The sequence below is a fragment of the Canis lupus genome, chromosome 1 (genome assembly GCF_003254725.2).
Source record: "Canis lupus dingo isolate Sandy chromosome 1, ASM325472v2, whole genome shotgun sequence".
Taxonomy (NCBI): domain Eukaryota; kingdom Metazoa; phylum Chordata; class Mammalia; order Carnivora; family Canidae; genus Canis; species Canis lupus.
This window is the reverse complement of record NC_064243.1, coordinates 93,795,202-93,815,418: the sequence shown is the minus strand read 5'-3', so window position 1 is coordinate 93,815,418 and position 20,217 is coordinate 93,795,202. Positions and strand designations below refer to the sequence as shown.

General features: G+C 42.8%; 1 protein-coding gene across 7 annotated transcripts in view; it reads right to left on the bottom strand.

Annotated features, from left to right (window-relative positions):
* PDCD1LG2 (programmed cell death 1 ligand 2) overlaps positions 1–20,217 on the bottom strand; it is a 90,458-nt gene that overhangs the window by 19,610 nt on the left and 50,631 nt on the right. For 5 of the 7 annotated variants that reach the window (XR_004813375.2, XR_007401647.1, XR_004813376.2 and 2 more), the window contains 2 exons: positions 4,100–4,169; positions 242–324 (listed from right to left, as the gene is read on the bottom strand). Coding sequence is in view for 2 of the 7 variants with exons in the window: in XM_025423511.3 (XP_025279296.3) it covers positions 13,828–13,833 (6 nt within the window). In the remaining 5 variants the exon portion in view is untranslated. Of the gene's footprint in view, positions 1–241; positions 325–4,099; positions 4,170–7,524; positions 13,834–20,217 lie in introns of those variants that run through there. The other 2 variants (XM_025423511.3, XM_025423514.3) reach the window with 1 other exon arrangement.

The following is a 20,217-nucleotide window of genomic DNA, read 5'->3' as shown; positions in this document are numbered from 1 at the left end:
GAGAGAGGCAGAGACATAGGCAGAGGGAGAAGCAGGCTCCCTCCAGGACTTGATCCCGGAACCCTGGGATCACATCTTGAGCCGAAGGCAGATGCTCAACTGCTGAGTCACCCAGGTGTCCCTCACTTCTTAATTAGGTCTTGCCCAGACTAGCCCTAAAATACATTTTCCTTTGTGGTTTGTGTAAAAAATGTGGAATTGGAGAAAATGTATTTGGGCCCCAGGACTCTTCCCTACTTACCAGTTATGTTTCTTTGGACCTGGGACTCTCAGCTTCCATTTCTCGTCGGAAGAAGATAATTTTATCTATCTTGCCGAATTGTTCTAAGGGGTTAAATGAAATAATTGAGACAGAGCAGCCTACACAGTGTTTAGCACAGCACACTTCCTCCTGTAGGCACAAGACAATATAGGTGGAAGGAGTTTGGATGGGAGAGAGGGAAGGAAAGAGAGAGCTAACAGGAAGTAGCTTTGGAATGACAGTTCCCAGTCTATTCAAGGCAGCTGACTCAGGACATTTGCATCCCAGCATGTGAAATGACTTGCATTTTTAATATTTTTTTGAGTTAATGGAGAGTCAGTTGCTCTGGCTTGAGATCTGGGAATGTGTCCAGTGGCCTGGTGTCACGGGAGTGTGCCCAGTTACTTGGTGGGGCTCATTCAAGCCACCCACAAGGACGAATGTGTCACAGAGATATTCAGCCTTCAAAGGGTCCCATTTGTACCTGTTGCCCAAATAACTCTGAGCTTTATCCCGTCACGTGATTGCATGAAGTCTCTGGCTTCTCCTCCCCAAGGATTTCTGGGAATTCCCACAGAATGCTTACTTCAGCCAACCATCTGGGGACCCAAGAGTGGTGGCATGTCTTGTAATTACCCCATAACAGAGAACAGACTGTGCCATTTAACACAATTTTACTGAAGAAGATGTGAGAATAATAGGAAGAAATAATAAGGTAGCAAAGAGAAATACCCAACTGGGCCCTCCCAAACTTCTACCCTTACCGCATAGGAAACATATTTCCCCCTTAGTCCCCATCGTGCCACCAGGTGGAAATGATCAATCTTCACACAGACAAGCATCCATTGATCATGCCTCCCTTCCTACACCCCGAGGAAATCCAGTCTCAGGGTTGCAGTTCTACCCCAGTAAATACAACCTTTTCACGTAGTCAGGGCCTTGTGTGGATGCAGTGGGTGACCAGTCAATATTTGTTGAATGAATGAATGAATGAATGGTCTCAACCTTCCCTTTCTAGTTAGGATCTTGATTTTACATTTATGTGATTAAACTAATATTAAGTTGTGTTTTTGTCCCCCCTCCTCCGAAACAATCAGTCTCAAAGGTAAATTTAAAATGTTTTTTTCTGGGGGAAAAGAAAAATCTGGCAACTTGGAAATAGCACCTTCTTGCCACCTCCACACCCCAATTTCCTATTTCCAGCAATTAAGATTTAATGAAATATTTGGCCCCAGTTTCAGCTGATATACCTCATTACATAGGATGATTTTCTGTTACAAGCATATTTCCTGAAAATCCCAGGATTTGAACTCCTGCAAGAATGAGCTGGCTGAGCAGACTCTGTTGTCCCACGGTATCGGGTTTGAGATAAATGATCGAACCAGCGGTTAACCGTTCACTAAGCTTTGGCTCATTGACTACATACTAACTGGGGTGGGTACGTGAGTATGTTATCCTTACTCCTCTCAATAATGCTTCCAGGTAAGATTGTTTATTTTTACCTTTTGAGGAAACAGACTCAGAGAGGGATCTGCCCGTAGGTATGTAGTTGATCAGTGGCAGAGCCGGCTTCAACTCAGGCCTGTATCTAGAGGTCCCAAGTCAGGTTGGAAAAGGTCATGTAAACCCAACTAGGAAACTTTATGAAGTCACTCCCCATTTTCCTCTCTCCCCATAATATTCTGCTATGCAACCCCCACAGTTGTGTATCTCTCCAGAAGTTAGCTGTTGTTACTGATGGAGAGAGTTTAATCATCCTCCAGTGTTTTGGGGTAAAAAGTCTGCATTGATAGCATGCGATGGCTCTCATCTGCCTTCCTCTGTCTGAGGCTCCAAAAGAAAGTCCTGAGGGATTCTATTCTTCAGCCTGACCAGTATCACCCAGGGCTCCTTACTTAATTCTCTAAAGGACTTCCTGAAAACATGAAACCCAACAGGAAAATTCATGGCCCCAGCTCTGGACTGAGAAGTTCTGTTGGACATCCCTCCAGTCCTTATGGGATCACTGTTCCCTCCCTGGGCATCATGCCCTCCATTGACCAAAGTGATTTCTAGTGTCCCCCCATCTCTCATCAGTGATTGAAGGGCTGGTGTCATCACCAGGGTAAAGGCCCAACAGAGATTACCCAACCACACATACCCTAGCTACTTTCCCCATTTTAGTCATCTTGTGACATCTTTTCTTTTTTATATAGGATATAACTATGTAAAAGGTTAGGGAGATGGCGTCTATTAACTGTGAGTCCCTTGAGGATGAGAATGATATTTTACTATCTCCGTATCCCTCTAGGCTCATATAGTCCTTAGGCACTAGATGGGTGGTAAATAAATGAAAAAGGGTAACAGTGTGGTTTCCCCATGACTGTATCTTCCAAGGAAAGCCCTGGATCCTACCTCCCTAAAAATGGCCCTTCCTCCTAAGCCTTGGTATGTTGCCCTGGTTGAGTTCATTAATACCTGCTAAGGAGTTTCTTAAAGCCTAAAAAGGTTTTGAGACCTAAAGGCAATGATCTCTAAAGGTGAGAGGCAGGAAGATGGAGAAATGCAAGTGGTGTTTGTGTAGGGGGAAGGGTAGGGACTTCCCAGCATCCTCTTAACACACCCAGATGCAACCACTTACTTTGCCTACGGTTTACTGATCCTATCTGGATGCAGTTCTCTGAGGCAGCATGACTGCTAGTTATTGCTTTAAAACCAAGCCCAGAATTTCACATTAGTTCTCCTTCAATCCTGACATTATCTTCCAGGTAAAAGACAGATATTTACGACCCTTTACAAAGTTCCTAATTTGTGTCATTAACCTCACTCTGTTCTTAGATAGAAGGAATGTCAAAACGGATGTTTGAGTTTAAAAACAGAGTCTAGAGGGAAAAGTAATAATATTGAGAAAAGAATATGGCAAGTTGACATAGTTCTCAAGGAACCATACCACTGAGGTGCGGAAACTGGGCTCATTTGGTGATATATTGATTAGAATATCTTGGTAGAAGAAAGTTCATTTGAAGATAAGATCATGAGAGTCATGCTGCTGATGAAAGATCCTTGTCTGCAGTATCACTGTGAAACCTAAGAGAAGCTTCACTTTAGAACCAATGGTCAGAAAAGGGAAGAGCTGGAATTGAGTGACTAGTTTGAATAGTTGCAGTATCTCAGGATAAAAACGAGACCTCATAAGTTTACCTTCTAAGGGAAGAATACCTTCAGAGCACCCTGGAAAGTGGCAGTTCCAGGATGAGTGACTATTTCCAAGAACCAGGAGATGAATCTTTGGGACAAGGCTCTAGTTGTTGGTGAGTTCTTGCCAGTTCTGGGTTACCCTCTACTTCAACGTAACTTGCACCCAGTGAACTTGGCTTTCACGTCTTCCCTTAATAATTCTTCTCCAGGAGAAATACACTCAACTCCTTTAAGGATTCGTAATCTATGGTAGCTTCCAGCCCCATCATCATTTTGGGTGCCTCACCACAGGCCTATTCCCATTTATCAATGTCCCAATGAAGTAGGGCCTAGAATAGAACAAAATACCCTCGGTGAAGGCTGCTCTAGACATAGATGTTACAGCAAAACTATTTGTTCCCAGTTCTAGACAATATCCTGCTATCAGATGTGCTGAAGTTCTCAGCTGTTTAGCAGCTGGATTTCAATTCAATCTGCATTTGTAGTTATGGCACATTTGTCATTCATGTGTATGATGTCCCTCGTTATTTTAAGTCTCCAGAACTTTTGCATATTCATTGCTAACAAACCAAGCTTCTTCCGTCTTTGGCGCCCACACACCTAAAAGCAAAGACTATATACTCTATCTCCTTGGTCTCAACTTAGTCAATCTGGATTTTAAATTAGAAAACTCTTACTTACCTGACTATTGTCTCTGCTTTGTTAGTCTTCAGATAGTACAGACTCATCTTCTATGTCCTTATGCAGGTTGCTGAGAGGACAGTGGTAAACAGAAAAAAAAAAAACCAATTTTTTAAAATAGCTGGTTGGTTAGTCTGACCTCTTCTTTCAACCATATTAGCCTAGGTACATGCATAAAGTGCAACTCTTTGTATGTGCTGTGATAAAAATGAAGATATTCTCTGTTTATGGCATTTCCTTGAATTACCCAACTGGTAACTCTACTTAAAAAGAAATGGGTACGTTGGGCATGTTACTTGACTTCTCTAAACCTGACTGGCCTTATTGGTAAGATGAGAATATTTGCACTGTTTGCTTTACCAATGGGCAGCAAGGCTCAACTAGATATTTGAAAATGCTTTGCAGGGCAGCCCGGGTGGCTCAGCGGTTTAGGGCTGCCTTCAGCCCAGTGGGTGACCCTGGAGACAGGCTCCCTGCATGGAGCCTGCTTCTCCCTCTGCCTTGTGCCTCTGCCTCTCTTTCTCTGTGTGTGTGTGTCTCTCATGAATAAATAAATAAAATCTTAAAGAAAGAAAGAAAATGCTTTGCAGATTTTAACGTGCCCCAGAAATAAAAATGGTGATGATGTTACTACTGTGGAGTGCCATTGGTTCAGGCTCTGTTTACTTCTCGAACCTGTTTGCAATACCAGAGAGCCATCCATTCCTGACAAAACACTAGGACTGGATTTCTGATTTGTCCTTGCCTCCCTGTCAGACCAGCCTCTTCTGACGCCTGACTCGGATCCATACTCAGATTATGATTCACTTGTTTGCTTCCTTTGCCATTTGTAGTTTCCGACCTGGCTGCACATCAGGGCTTGTTGCATGAGGCCCAATTCCCACGTGACGATCTCAGCTCTGGACAGACTCCTCAACTGAGAGCCTAGGTGCTAACACCCAGGGGCACTGTGTTTGTGACAGGAATGACCCAATGACTGAACGAAAGATAAAAGGAACCTGCCTTCAGACCCACGTCTGCACCTTTGCCTATCTTGTTGGTCTCTTGTGGACAGACAGACAGACAGACAGATAAATACACAGACAAGGGAATAGACAGACAGATGACTAGTCAGACAGACAGATGGGCCAACGGATAGGCAGATTAAATGAAATGCCATATACAAAAGGAAGTTCTACATGTTCTCATACTTTTTGCCCTCATTTAGGGCTGGTTTTCAGCAGATACTAGTATCGTTTGTAGTGGATAGAACTTTCTAGGTAGAAAATAGTCACTGTCGCAAGCACCCTGAGTGACCTCCTCCCCACCATCCTGGCCATCTTCTGAGACTTGCTGCTTCTCTAGGATCTGCAGATATCCCCCTGGCCACCACTTAACAACCAGCTTCCAGGATGCTTCTCCAGCCTTTGGAGCAGCACCACTGCTGGGCAGGCTGGCGAAGTTTCTGAGTATCAGCCCTGCCACGTTACTGCTCTACTCCCTACCCATCACTGAAAATCTTCCAGGCCCAGCACATTTCTCCCTTTTCTGGGGTGCCTCTCCCTCCCATGGGGAGCCCTCACCCACCCAAATTCCTTTGAATCTTATGGTCTGTTTCCTCTCATCAGACAATTCTTTGTGGCCTTGCTTAAAAAAAAAAAAGATTTTATTTATTTATTCATAGAAACAGAGAGAGAGGCAGAGACACAGGCAGAGGGAGAAGCAGGCTCCACACAGGGAGCCCAACATGGGACTTGATCCTGGGTCTCCAGGATCACACCCCAGGCTGCAGGTGGCGCCAAACCGCTGTGCCACCGGGGCTGCCCTGTGGCCTTGCTTTTTATACAGTTTCTCCTGTGTTGATGTCTCCAGCTCCCTGACAATCCCTTCAGGTGCAGGATATCCAATAGGACTTTGTGCCCCTCCCATCTCACACGGTGCTGGCTGGGGGTCCCAAGGCCCAGCACAGAATCTGATGGGTTCCTGAGACTGGACCAGCTGCCCTTCCCCCAGATGGCCCTGAGAGGAGAGTGTGTTTTGGGGGAGTCCAATGAGCACCCCATCTCATCTATGAATGCTCAGAAAAGCAGAGCCTTGGCCAAACCCAGGCTTGAACTTTTCATTTTGCCCTTCAGGGGGATCCGGCTGGAGACTCTGTCAGATTGGCATTTCCCCGAACAGCTTCCAAATGTCACATTCCAGCACCTAGCACTCACTGTTCTTTCCTTCTCTTCATTTTTAGACAAGAACTCAAAAAATGTGCGTGTTCTGGAAAGGCCCCTCTCATTCCCCACACATGAATGGCCTGCCCTTGGGAGGGTGGTTTCTGAGGCCAACTCCCCAGGGCACCTCATGGAGCAGACGGGAGCAGCTTATCTATCACATGTGTGTCACATGCACTGTCACAGCCTGGTCATGCACTGTGTGCAAAGGCTGATGCTGCACCTGATTAAGCAGGCAAGATGCCAGCAACCCTAGCGCCTCTTCACACTTTCATTTAGTAAACTTTCCTTTTATTTTCTTTTTAGAGTCTCTTAAAAACATGGGGGAAAGTTTGCCCCCAACATAAGGGAAAAAACATGGGCTGTGTGTCTAACATTTTTTGCCCAAAATACTGTTATATTTGACACTTGTGTGACCTTTTGACTTTTAAGACAGACACTGAAACTTTCAAAATATTTTTTAAAAATCTTTTTAATTTAAATTAAATCACTTCATTTAAAACATTGAGTGTATTTTTTTTTTCAGATTAAAAATGTAAAATGTGTGGGACCTCCCTGGGTGGCTCAGCGGTTGAGCGTCTGCCTTTGGCTCAGGGAGTGATCCTGGGGTCCTGGGCTCGAGTCTTGCATTGGGCTCCTCTCAGGGAGCCTGTTTCTCCCTCTGTCTATGTCTCTGCCTCTCTCTGTGTGTCTCTCATGAATAAATAAAATCTGTTAAAAAATGTCAAATGTGTTTTTAAAAACCTTTCGAACACAGGAATAATATAAAGAAAATAAAAATTGACCAGAATCTTACCACATTGACAGAGACGGATACTGTTATTAGCATTCTAATTTCATAGTTGAGACAGCAAAGGAGAGGAGGAAAAGAAAAAGGAAGGAATATGTGCTTTTAGATTTTCTTTCCCAAACATAGGACTTTGTGGAAGTAATACCCCCAGTTATTTCAACTTAAGTATAGCTGATATAGAGTATTTATCAGTTTCAGGTGTACAACATACTGATTGGACATATACATACATACATTATGAAATGATCCCCACAATAAGCCTAGTTACCATCGGCCACCATACAGAATTATTACAACATTATTGACAATATTCCCTATGGTATGAGTTATTTATTTTATAACGGGAAATTTATATCTCCTCCTTCCCTTCACCTATTTTGCCCATCTCCCCAGCCCTTCCCTCTGGCAACCACAAGTTCTCTGTATCTATGAGCCTCTTTCTCTTTTGTTCTGTTTATTCATTTGTTTTGTTCAGATTCCACCTATAAGTGAAATCACAGTATCCTCAAAATTTCTGAAAGAAATGACAGATATTCATATTCCTGATAACACACTGCCAGAAATACCATTGCTGTTTCTGAGTATCACAGTGTTTCAATGATCAATAAGCTTAAAGAGCTCTGGTTTCCATATCATATCATATCATTTTTGGTATACATATATAGTAATCACTGTTTTATATATATATATATATATATAGCATATATATATATGAAATGCTTCCAGAATTGTGTGTCATCCAGGGCCATACTAATATTCTATCTTCCCATTTTAGTGCATGTGCTACCAATGTAAACACTTAAAATAATACTTTACAAAAGAGCTGTACATTACCAGAAAATTTTGTAAAATAGAGAAAAGGGAGGAGGTTACACACAACTCCACCACTTTAACAAATCTGTTAATATTTTAGTTGCTTCTTCCTAGCTTTTTGTTCCATTCTCACTTTTTTCTTATTTATTTATTTGGATTTGACATTGTAATAGAAAGGAAACTGTTATTATAAGATGACCACATCGTTGTTCCAGGCTAATTCTCTTTATCTCTCTCTCTCTCTCTCTCTCTCTGTCTCTCTCTCTCTCTCTCTTTTTGCCACTTATACTTAAGTGTCTAGGGCTTTTACAGCATATTTGATAAGGAGAAATGGCTTTTGTGTTAGTGAGCTTAGGACTGAATCCTCACTCTACTAACTGTGTAAACTGGGAAAATTACTAAGGAACTTTATCTGAACTTTCTCATCTGAACAATGAGGGTAGCACCCTTCCTACCCATCAGATTGTGTGAGCATGAAAAGAGATCACGTACATAAATTGAGTGACAGTGATGGGCTCAGGGTAATTATTTTTTTCACTTAAAATTATATCGTAACAATGATTTCATGTATATAGAGATTTCATATCTCTATATAATCTTTTTAACTGTCATTTTATGACTAGATAATAGTCAGCAATACAAATACAAATTACTATGACTAATTCACTTCCATTTTGTTTGACAGGTTATTTCCAGTTTGGAGCCATCCTGATAAGACTGTAATTAGTACATTTTTTTTTCAAATCAGGCACATTTTGCTTCAGTCTTCGGATTTCCTTTAGAAAATCCTTGGAATGTTATTTTTGAGTATGAGTATAAACCTTGACATGGTTCTTGCTGCATATCCAAGCATATTTTTTTTAGTTCATTTTTTTAACTTGAATAACTGAGTTTAGAGTTTTTACCATGCTTTTTTCATTCAGTGTTACAGCAAAGTTTTTTTTTTTTCTTTTTTAAGATTGTATTTTATTTATTCAGGAGAGACACAGAGAGTGAGGCAGAGACAAAGGCAGGAGAAGCAGGTTCCCTGCAGGGAGCCTGATGCAGAACTTGATCCCAGGACCCTGGGATCATGACCTGAGCCAAAGGCAGACGTTCAACTGCTGAGCCACCCAGGTGTCCCATGGCAAAGCCTTTTTGAGAAAATCACATATTTATATTTGCAACGAATGTCTCCATGTCTTTAGCTTTCTAGATCTTTTTGGATTATTTCAGATTTCCAGATGAGTACAAAGACTTAAACAAATGGTAGAGAGCCTGGATTCTGAGGTCATTGCTTAGACCCCCATGTCCACCCACAGCTTTGACTGTTCAGTTACATAAGCCATTGCATTTTGTTTGTTTGTTTTTTAATATAAAGCCTATTTGCATCAGGTTTTTTTTTCAATTGCAACCAAATGATGCAAGTGATACAACTTCTTCTAAAAATAATGCATATAAAATTTATTTTGTCCTATGCTCCTGGTCAAAGCAGTTCCAAATTGCTGTCTTCTTGCCCAATTAATTAATAAATATATATTAGATATATATTAGGCCCTTGTAATATGGTCAAATGCCACAAAGTTTAAGAAAGTTCCTTGTGCTACAATCTAACTGGAATCCATGGTCTCTGTACTTTCCTCTCCCACAGAATAGATCTCCATTTACCCAGATGAGTTTTGATGCAGGAATTGGTTGGTCACTTGCCTCCTGTTCTCAGTTCCAAGCCTATTTTCTTCCTCTATTCTGTTCTGTTGGTCTAGGGCTGGAATTCTGTGGACTGCATTTACCAGCTTTCCTTGCTGGCTGGCTTCCTGTAAAGTTCAATAGATGGGAAGCCTGGAGAGACAGGAATGTGGGAGGCAGATCATTCCTTCCTGTTTTGTTTCTGCATTTCTCACATCAGCAATCAATCCACAGCAGGAAGCTAGCTGCAGTCTGCAATTCTAAGAACTCTAAGGTATCTCTTTGGTATCTACTTTTTGCTCTTTCTGCTTTCTAATATCTTTTTAACCAACTCCTAATATTAAATCTACTCCACTTTCCTCAATGGACACTGGGAGGACTCCTAGGGCACAGACTCTTCAAAACAGAATTCTGGGGCTGATTTTCTTCGAACTCAGAGCCGAACTCTTTGCCAGTGGAAATGGGAACTGGTAATCTATAGCATGCAATGGCATTGTGATGCATCGCATTAGGATCTTTTCCTCCTAGGTCTGAGTGCCAGCAGGATGCAGAGGTGTGGAGGTTCCCGAACTGCCAAAGATGGTCACAAGGAATGTAGGCTGAGATGGCTGCTTCTGACTGTGCTAGGGTGCTGGTGGGAGGGAAATAACGAGCACAGAGCATGCGGCTCAAATTGTCTTCAGAGCATTAGAGGGCTCCTAAGCCTTCCCTGAAAGTATTTCTTATTTCTTCTAAGTTACAGGACAGACATTTTACAAATTAAAATCCAGTCAAACATTCACAGACTGGCCAAGTCTCACGTATGACAGTTGGGGCAGGAATTTGGAAGGAATAGGACTCCAACACTGGGAACAGGAACATTGGGGCAGACTTGGATGAAGCTGAAAATCTTGACCTCCCCTGACCCCTCAATATCCTTGAACTTCCCTTGGAAGAAGCCTCTCATTTCCTATTTGATGATATCAGCCTTCTTTTGCTTAAAGACCTGTGCTGAGCACAGATGAGGCAGGTGCCTTGCATGGGGATCCCTATTCTTTTTAAACCCCACTGCTCTCAGCTCTCATGGCCCTTGGGCTTTTATCTAGAGTCAGATCCCAGCATATTCCTGGGGGGAGAAGGGCATAGTCTTGCTCTGGAGGAAAAGGATTTACCCCCCAAAATCACAAGATTTTGTTAAATTGATCCTAGAAGAAACCTAACTAATAAATATCAAGATGGATTCTAAGGGTATCAGGCCAAAACAGAAGACAACATTGTGTTGGGGCCAAATTTAGGTAACCCTGATATAATACACTTTCCATAGGTTTTTGGACTGCTACAGTAGATGGCTACAGCAACAGCCCCCAGGGAATAATGCCATTCTGTAGAGCAGGCCCTTGTGTAAGTCCCTCCCACATTGACTTTGGCCTAGCTACCTGACTTGCTTTGGCCAACAAATAATTAGCAAATGTGATGCAAACAGAAACCCAAAAACCACTTGTACCTCGGGGTTTGCCCTCTTTTGCTGTTTTTGGACTAGCTTCCAGACCGAAAAAAGCAGATAGACCTGCTGAAGATACATGGTGCAGCTAACAGCACCAACTCCAAGAATGTTGACTGAGGCCACCTAAGACCAGCAATCTTCAATCTGTCAACTGCCTGCAAATGCATGAGTGAGCCCAGCTGGTGCCATATAAAACAGAAATGAGTTGCTCCAGCTAAACCCAGCCTAAATTGCTGACATACAAAATCATAAAAGCATACATGATAAACCTAAGCTGTGAAAGCCTTAAGTTTTGTTATACAGCAAAAGCAAGCTGAAACAAATGTATCAGCTTGAGCAGCTGGGAGTGGTCTGTTTACTTAGTTGTTTGGCTGAAACCTATGCTCAACGGTGACATTGAGTTGATAGGATTTCCATGGAATAATAAACAGGAAGGCTCCTGCAGGCTTTAGGAGTTAGAAATAATGAAGTAATTCATCATGTATGAACTGTGCATATTTCTTCACCTTGAAAGGGCCCAAGGAACATTCCCTTCATGAGAGCACTGAGAAACGCATTAGTGAGGGAGCCCCAGCCACCTTGAACACTTCCAGGTAGCTGCTTTCTACAGGCCAAGGATGAAAGGAGGAAAGTCTGTCCCTGAGATGGGCTTCCTGAATTCAGTAGAGAGGATAAGATCCCAGAATAGGCATCAGAATTCTTTACTTTTAGGAAATCTTTAGTAGTGGTTGGCCCTAAGAATGAAATAGACAGCCAGCCTACCAAAGCATTACTTGATCTATAGAATAGAAATCTGACTTGACTTTTTCACAACTGAGCATCATAGCTTCTTCCCCAATTCTCAGAGAAGACCCTGCAACAATGCCACAAATATGGCAGATCTTCCTCAAAGCCATCCCCAAAGGGACTTGAAGTCATCTATGAAGGTATCTGTGCATTGGGGGAAATGGAAATACCCAGGCTTTTCAGGGATTCCTAAACACTACTCTGAAATGATACTACTCTTTAAACCCTAAAGGTCACTGTAGTCCACTAGTCAAAAAATGGGCGTTCAGGGGATGAAGAGAGCTTGGGCCCAAACCCCTCTCATTATGATCTATAACTCACGAGTCCATTAAAAAATGATAATTAGGAGGACCAGTCAGCCACACAGCTGGGAGCCCGTGGTATGATGAGAAATTTAAAAAAGGACAGAAAATCACAACTATGGCTGAAATCGTGTCTATGTCAGGACAAGGACCAAATGCCAATAGCAAAAATGAAAATATTTGTGTCAAGATGATGAAATCATAGGTAATTTTTGTTTGTTTGGCTTTTCTCAATTCCTCAAACTCTCCCAAATGCTATTTTTGCTTCCTTTGTAAAAGGTACTTTTTTTTTAAAGACACAGAACTCATCCAGCTTTTGTGTTTTTAAGGAGTGCTATTATATACCTTTTAGCCAATCATATAAAGGTCGTAAAAAGTAAGAATATTACATGTAGCTATTCTTCTCCATATTTTGGTGAGTCTTGGAGCCAACCATGCATGAAGCATCTATCCCACCCAACACGCACGCCGTAGCACTGACAAAACCCTGCTCCCTTCTTGCCCTCCGGAGTTCTCACAGTCTAAGGGGAAGATATAATCTGCTCCGATCCTCATGGTTCAAAACTGAGAAAGATAACCCACTAACCTAAGACTCTACTGGGCTTGACAAGGCATACATTTGGGAGTTTATAGGTTATGGTTGCAGCACAGGACAAACTTAACATGACTAACCGGTTGTTGCTGCAAGCAGTAAAATTGACCTTCCCCCTTGACACACACATAAGGGGATTCCACAGCATTTCTACATCGCCAAACATCAAAGGCCTTGCCTAGTGAGTGTCACTGTGTCCAGACTTGGAACCAAACCACTGAAAGGTGAAGCTTAAAGCCATAGAGAAGGCCAGGAAAGAAGCTTTGAACATTATGGGTACCCATCTGAAATCTTGGCAGGTGCAGCATATTAGTGTGCCAGATTTTTTTAAATGGATGCCATTGGTTTCTGAGGTTAAAAAAAAAAATCAAAACAACAGCTTTTTTAAAAAGGAAGATATAGTTTTTTAAAAAAATCATTCAATATGGTGTCATTACAGGTTAAAACAAATGCTTTGTGATTTAGATCTCACAAAAATACTCAACGGCCTTTCTCTACAATTTGTAGTCGCGCACTATGTAATTAAATGCTTTCTGTTAATTCAAACAACTCAGAGGCTTTCAAGATTCCACTAAGCCATATGACATGCCAATTATGCCTCGACTTTGTTTAAAGCTCTGCGAGTTCATGGTCTCAATAAGCTTTTCTGGTATCCAGACAAAACTGTAGATAAAAATAATCTACTGGAAATTGGTCCATTTCTGTAACTGGAAATCATCTCTGCTTCTGGAAATCACTTTGGAAGTGCGAGGGGCAAAATTCCCTTAGTGCTCAGTCTGGCAGCAAGAAGGAGCCTCAGAACACTCATTGGCATCTAGCATCCAGCGTGATTATTTTCTAAAGTGCTGTAGTGCTTGCTTAGCGTCACAGTCTGCAGAGGGGAGAGCCTGGATCTGTGAGCGGCAGGCTGCCTGGCTTCCTCTGAGCACAGGAGGCCAGGAGCTGCCTCATCTTTTTGCAGTCTCCAGGTGAACACTGGATCTACACATTGGAAAAGTACAAACAAGCAGCTCTGCAGGCCACAGATTCTTGTTCAGAGTCCAGAAGCTTCTTGAGGATGTCCCATCAGGTCACCCCAGCTCCTGAAACCACAGGTTCAAATCTGGGGAGAGAAATCCACAAATAGGGAAAGTTAATTTTCTGATCAGAAAGGATATGAGCTCTCAAAAATGAGATTGGAGTGACAAACCGCTGAAGGGGGTGGGGGGCTGGGGGCGGGAAAGCTCATGTATCCGATGCAGCATAGTTCAGAAGCTTTGTCTGTGCTTCTCTACCACGGCCCTGGGTCCAGGTCTCCAGACTCATTGCAAGAGGCTTTTTCTCTCCATCCTCTGGCCTGCAGTCAGCTCAGTTCATGGGGCTATTCAAAACCTTTGATAGATCCCCATTGCACCAGATATTTCTGTTCTTTCCTGAAGACTCATTCTCCTCCCTGCTCTACTCTGCACAGGTCACAGGAGGATGACATTGGACTACTCATCAGGCTGTCTTCCCCCTGGCTCCCACTGCATGCTTTCCTCCCAGGCTAGAGGATAAAGAAAATTGTCATGGGCAGCATAGTGAGGGTGGGGTGTGCATGCTTCAGCAACCCCCAGGCAGGTTGCCAACTGATTTTATCCTTGTGGAGGAGCCCTCTCCCAATGCTGTTTCTTACCAGTGTTCTGGTAACTGCTTCTTCCCCATCCCCTTCAGGCCTAGGGATGGTCAACTCTTCCCTGCTCTTGCCAGTTCCAGGGTGCTCAACTTTTCCCATTGGTCTCCTCTATTCTTTGCTCTTGTCTTTGTAACTAATAAAATCTGTAAGTGTGCCCTCCACTTCCTGCTGAGACCTGACCAAGGCACCCATGCCTGATGAGTGAAATCTAACTTCCTTTGTCTAGAACTCCTGGTTCCCAGGATGGCCCCTGACGGTTTTTCCTCTTATATCACACTTGGCTTTTTCCAGGCTAGGGGCCCATGGCTTTTTCCACAGATGCTCATGTCTCCCTACCTCTGCCTTTCCCCTGGTCCCCCCATCTAGAATAGTCTGTAACTTCTATTCTTGCTTGGTCACCTCCAGGCACCTCCTCCATGAAAATTTCCCTCTTCTCTGACTATCCCCACCCTAAAATGATATTTTTCCCCATCTCTGAACTCTTATGTAGTATTGTGCTTCTTATAAAGCCATAGAAAACTATAAAAAATACACTGACTTTTCACACATTTAAAAACCATGACCCCAGGTGAATGAGGCCGTCAGTGTCTCCTCCTCCAACACTCCCCTCTCTTCCTGGAATAGCTGTTCTCTGCATGGAAGGAAGTGGACATGGGGCTGGTGTTTCTGGGGATTCTGAGGATACGTAAATAAGGTGGGTTTTGGAATAAAGTGATAGTTTGAGAGCTACATGATTTTCTGAATATGTTCCAAGAAGTACATATGTACTTTAGAGGCCTTTGCAGGGACCTATGGTAGGGTTTATAGTCCCCCTTCCAGTTTCACCACCATTTTAATCTGCTTTTGTGAGATAATAGAAAATCTATGTACTGGTCTCTGGCCTGGGTTCCTGGCACAGAATTCCTACAATCTTTGTAATTTCCTAAGAGATAAGAGCTCTAGGAGCGTCTTTTGTTCTAACCTTTGGCTTTTGACTTCACTTCCTGACAGAGTTCCCAAGTCCCTTGGAATGTCCTGGATGATAGCACTGTCTTTTGTTGTGAAGAGGTTACTCTTGGTGAGCTCCTGGATGGGGGAGGAGGTGGGAGAGTGGGATGGGACTGGTCACCAGAAAGACCAAGCTATGATTAGAAGCTTGGAATTTTCAGCTCCACCTCCCACTCCCAAACCCCATTCTCCAGAGAGGGGAGAAGGAGTTAATGATTGGTTATACCTATGGAATAAAGCCTCCAAAGATGGAGTTAATGATTGGTTATACCTATGGAATAAAGCCTCCATAAAAATCCCTAAGGTAGGGCTTCCAAGAACTTCTGCATTGGTGAGCACATATTGGTGCTAGGAGAGTGGCAAACACATAAAGCATGGAAACCGAAACCCCCACATATCTTGCCCTACGCATTTCTTCCATCTGGATGTTCATCTGTATCATAACCTTTTATAAAGAATTGGTAAAAAGTAAGTAAACTGTTTTCCTGAGCTCTGTGAACCACTCTTGCAAATTCATTGAACCTAAGGAGGGGACGTTGGGAACTTCAGATTTACAGCTAATTGGTCAAAAGCACAGGTGACAACTGGGACTTGCCACTGGCATCTGCAGTAGGGTGTGAAGGGTGGGGAGGGCAGTCTTGTGGGATCAAGCTCTTAACGGGTGGGATCTCATGCTATCTCCAGGTAGGTACTGTCAGAATTGAGTTAAATCATAGAACACCAAGCCGGTGTCACAGAGAATTTCCTGGTGGAGAAAAAAACTCATGCATTCATGTCAGAGGTGTGGATGTAGTAGTGAGAGTAAAGGAGACACACGGGAAGACTGAAGATCACCCCCTTATGATATACAGGTATTCTAATATTTCCTTTATGAAAATGTTATCATGGGAAAAGGAAGAGAAGATTGGAAACCACCGAGGGGAAAAGGGGAACGGAGGCACCTGTGCCATGCTGGCTTGTGGAAGTTGTGGTCAGTTCTCAGGTGGAAGTTCTTAGGGGGAAGACAAGAGATTCATGCAAGAAAACAAAACAAAACCACAGACATTTGATCAATAGAGGGTATACAGAAATCTGGCTTTTAATTTTAGCCCAACCTATGCCAATGAGAATAGTTTTTTGAATACCTTGTCTCCAGTACTTAATTGTAAGAATCTTGGAGTACAAATGTTGTGCTTTGTTCATCCTTACAATTCCCACACAGCTGACCTAACACAAAGTCATGCAAATAGCAGACAGTATGTAATGCAGAGTGAATGAGAGAATGAGTAGTACTATACTGGGGATCATAAGACCTTTATTTCTCTGTTGTTATTTCATTCAAGAAAGTCACTTAACATCCCCTAGGCCAAATCTTGCCATCTGTAAAATGAGGAAGTCAGGTTACATGGTTTGTAACTGCTAACAAATCATGTCATGATGACTAGGATAACTCTTTTTTAAAGGAATCATGATCTATATATACAGTATCAAAAATCTACTCTTGAAATCTACTGGTTGACAGCTTGGGTACATGAGAGCAAAAAGCCATGGGCCCAGACCTGATCTCTTACATCCTTGCAGGAAGGATGTATGTAGCCGCTCCTTCTAGGTTCACTGGGTTAGGAACTCCTTTTTTTTTTTTTCCAAAGATTTTATTTATTTATTCATGACAGACACACAGAGAGAGGCAGAGACACAGGCAGAGGGAGAAACAGGCTCCATGCAGGGAGCCCGATGCAGGGCTCAATCCTGGGTCTCCAGGATCACACCACTGGCTGAAGGTGGCACTAAACCTCTGGGCCACCAGGGCTGCCCAGGTTCAGAACTCCTAAAAGACAACCAAGACATTGGCATGTGTCCTTGAAAGAGGGCTCTCTATAGTTGATGAGGATCTAATGGAGAGTTCCCTATTATGCATTTGATATATTGGGATATGAAAGAGGGGGTATGTAGAATGAGAGATAAGGATAGAGAGATCATTCTTCATCTAACAAGCACCCCTGGGTACTTAAAAAAATGATACACTGAGACATTTAAAAATGTATTCACGTACAAAGAAAATTCAGAAAGCATAAAAGAAGAAAACAGTACAGGCTTCCAGCCTGTAAAGATGATGATTATAGGCATTCCAATATTTTTACTAAACTTCTTTGTGAGAAAGTGGTGTGGTGATCTATTTAAACCATTTTTTAAAATAGAGCACTAATGATAATGGTAAGTATATTTTTACATCCTACCTTTCTTTTCTTTTTGTTCTATAGAAAGCATTTCCCCATATTATCATGCCTCAGAAACAGAATTGTAAATGGCGGTATATGCTGTATGAGTAGAGGTTCCAGTTTTTCTCTGTTGTATCAGTCAGGATGAGACTTGGTTATGCTGCAGTAACAAACAACCCCCAAACCCCCAAGGTTTATTCTTGCTCATATTCCATATCCACTGAGGATCAGCAAGGGGCTCTATTGCTTGTAGTTCCTCAGAGACCCAAGCTAAGGTAGCATTCACTACCTCAAATGTTGCTGGTTACCATGCCAGATGGAAAAAGAAAATACAGCAAAGCCCAAGTTAGCCCTTATATCTTCTACCCAGAAGTAACACACATCCTTATGCTTATATTTAGTTGGCCAAATCGCGTGACCACACCCAACCACAAGTTAATTATAGAGATGTGCAATCCTATCACATATGCAAAAGCAGAACCAGGAACTATGTGAACTTGGAGAAGGATGGCGATGAGGTGTCTCTTTGGCCGCATTTAGTTTGGCCCGAGTCTGTTGATTTTAGATATTAAAGTGAAGGCCTTGAAGTCCACCTGGGGAGATCGAGAAGTCTGGATTTCCGCAAGAATAAGAACAGGCAACACTTCTCCCAGAGTGGCCTAGAAAGTTTGAGGCAGAGCCATGGGGTGGAAAACCCAGCCCTGCACAGCAGTCACCACGCTTCTGAGTCCTGCAGGGCCCTCCCACATTAGCTGGGTCTCGCTTCAGGTCTCTGGCCAATGAAGCAAAACCACCAAGCTCTTCCCTTCCTCAGTGGGAAGGGAGACTATTTATCTGAGTAGAAGTCTTGGCAGATGGACATGCTCAGGGCAAGTCCCAAGACTGTCTATTAAGGTAAATGTGTGACTAAGAACAGGAGGGTCAGAATGATGCCTGCACAGCCTGGGACTTGACACTGTCCCCATATAGGTATTTTGGGGGTGAGGCAGAGCTGGGATGGCAGAGCACGGGTGTGGGAGAGTGAGTGCCCTGAGCGCCCTGAGCTGCCTGGACCCCTGTGAGGCTCTGTCTTCAGGCCCTGAGCTGCCTGGACCCCTGTGAGGCTCTGTCTTCAGTCTTTCTGGAGCTGAGATAGGAGCTGGGAGTAGCATCAGAGCACTGAGAACAAGACCAAGTACATTCAGTGTGAGAAGGTACACAGACACAGACAACTTCTGGGTTGGGGGCCAGTGCACACTTTCTGGAGGGCTAGACTATAAAATCTTTAGACTTGATGGGCTATGTGGTCTCTACCATAGTCACTCAGCTCTGCCATCAGAGGCAGAGGGGGGCCATATGAAAGTTTGGGGGATAATAAGGAAACTATAAGCATGACTATGTCAATAAAAGTTTGTTTACAAAAACAGGAGGTGATTTGCACCCTCCCTTCTCTTGAGCTGACACTTACCAATGGACAGTAAGTAGAATGTTAACTTTGGTCAACCACCATTTCATAGGTAGCTACTGAGAGTATAACTCATCCTAGGATGTCGTGGGCTTTGAAAGGAAGAAGATACTGCACTTGCTTTCTAGAAATGTATAACTCAGTCCTCTAGAAACAGCAGATCCTACTTGCTGTGATCTATTACCTAGCATAAATGTTACAATTAATATATTCTTTGCTTTTTTTTAACAAGATTTTATTCATTTATTTGAGAGAGAGAGAGAGAGAGAGAGGGAGAGAATGAGTAGGGGAGATGGACAGAGGCAGAAGCAGACTCCCAGCTGAGCACAGAGCCAAAGGTGGGGCTCCATCCCAGGACCCTGAGATCATGACGGGAGCTGAAGGCAGATGCTTAACTGACTTATTTTCTTTTAATAAATATATGTCATTTAGGACATTAATGTTTATAACCTGGTCATATGAACCCAATTTTACTATATCCAATACCTGTTTTCTAAGGATAAGAAAAAAAACAGCTTAACAGTAAGTGACAAATCAGGGAAATTAATAGACTATATAGCAGGTAATGGGTTACTATTAACTCTAAGTGAAGGCATAAGTAAAAAGATGGAAAAGATGCATAGACAGTTCCCAAAGAAGATAAAAACCTATAAATTTATGAAATGTTTTAGCTCACTAGTTACTTTAAAGTGCAAATTAAAATGATAATGATGGGATTGCCGGGGTGGCTCAGTTGGTTGAGTGTTCGACTCTTGATTTTGGCTCAGGCAGTGGTCGCAGGATCGTGAGATCAAGCCCCATGTCAGGCTCTATGCTGGGTGTGGAGCTGCTTAAGATTCTCTCCTGGGGCGCCTGGGTGGCTCAGTGGTTAAGCGTCTACCTTTGGCTCAGGTCGTGATCCCAGGATCCTGGGATTGAGTCCCGCATCAGGCTCCCCAGAGGAAGCCTGCTTCTCCCTCTGCCTATGACTCTGTCTCTCTGTGTCTCTCATTAATAAATAAATAAAAATCTTTAAAAAAAAAAAAGAAAAAAAAGACTCTCTCCCTCTCCCTCCACCCTTCCCCCCTACCTTATGCTCACATGCTCTCTCTCTTTTAAAGCAAGAGAGAAAGCAAGATGTACAATTTTCAATTTCTGAATTAGTAAAATTTGAAAGCAATAATACCTAGCACTGGGATAGGTGTAATAATAAAACTAGGTCTT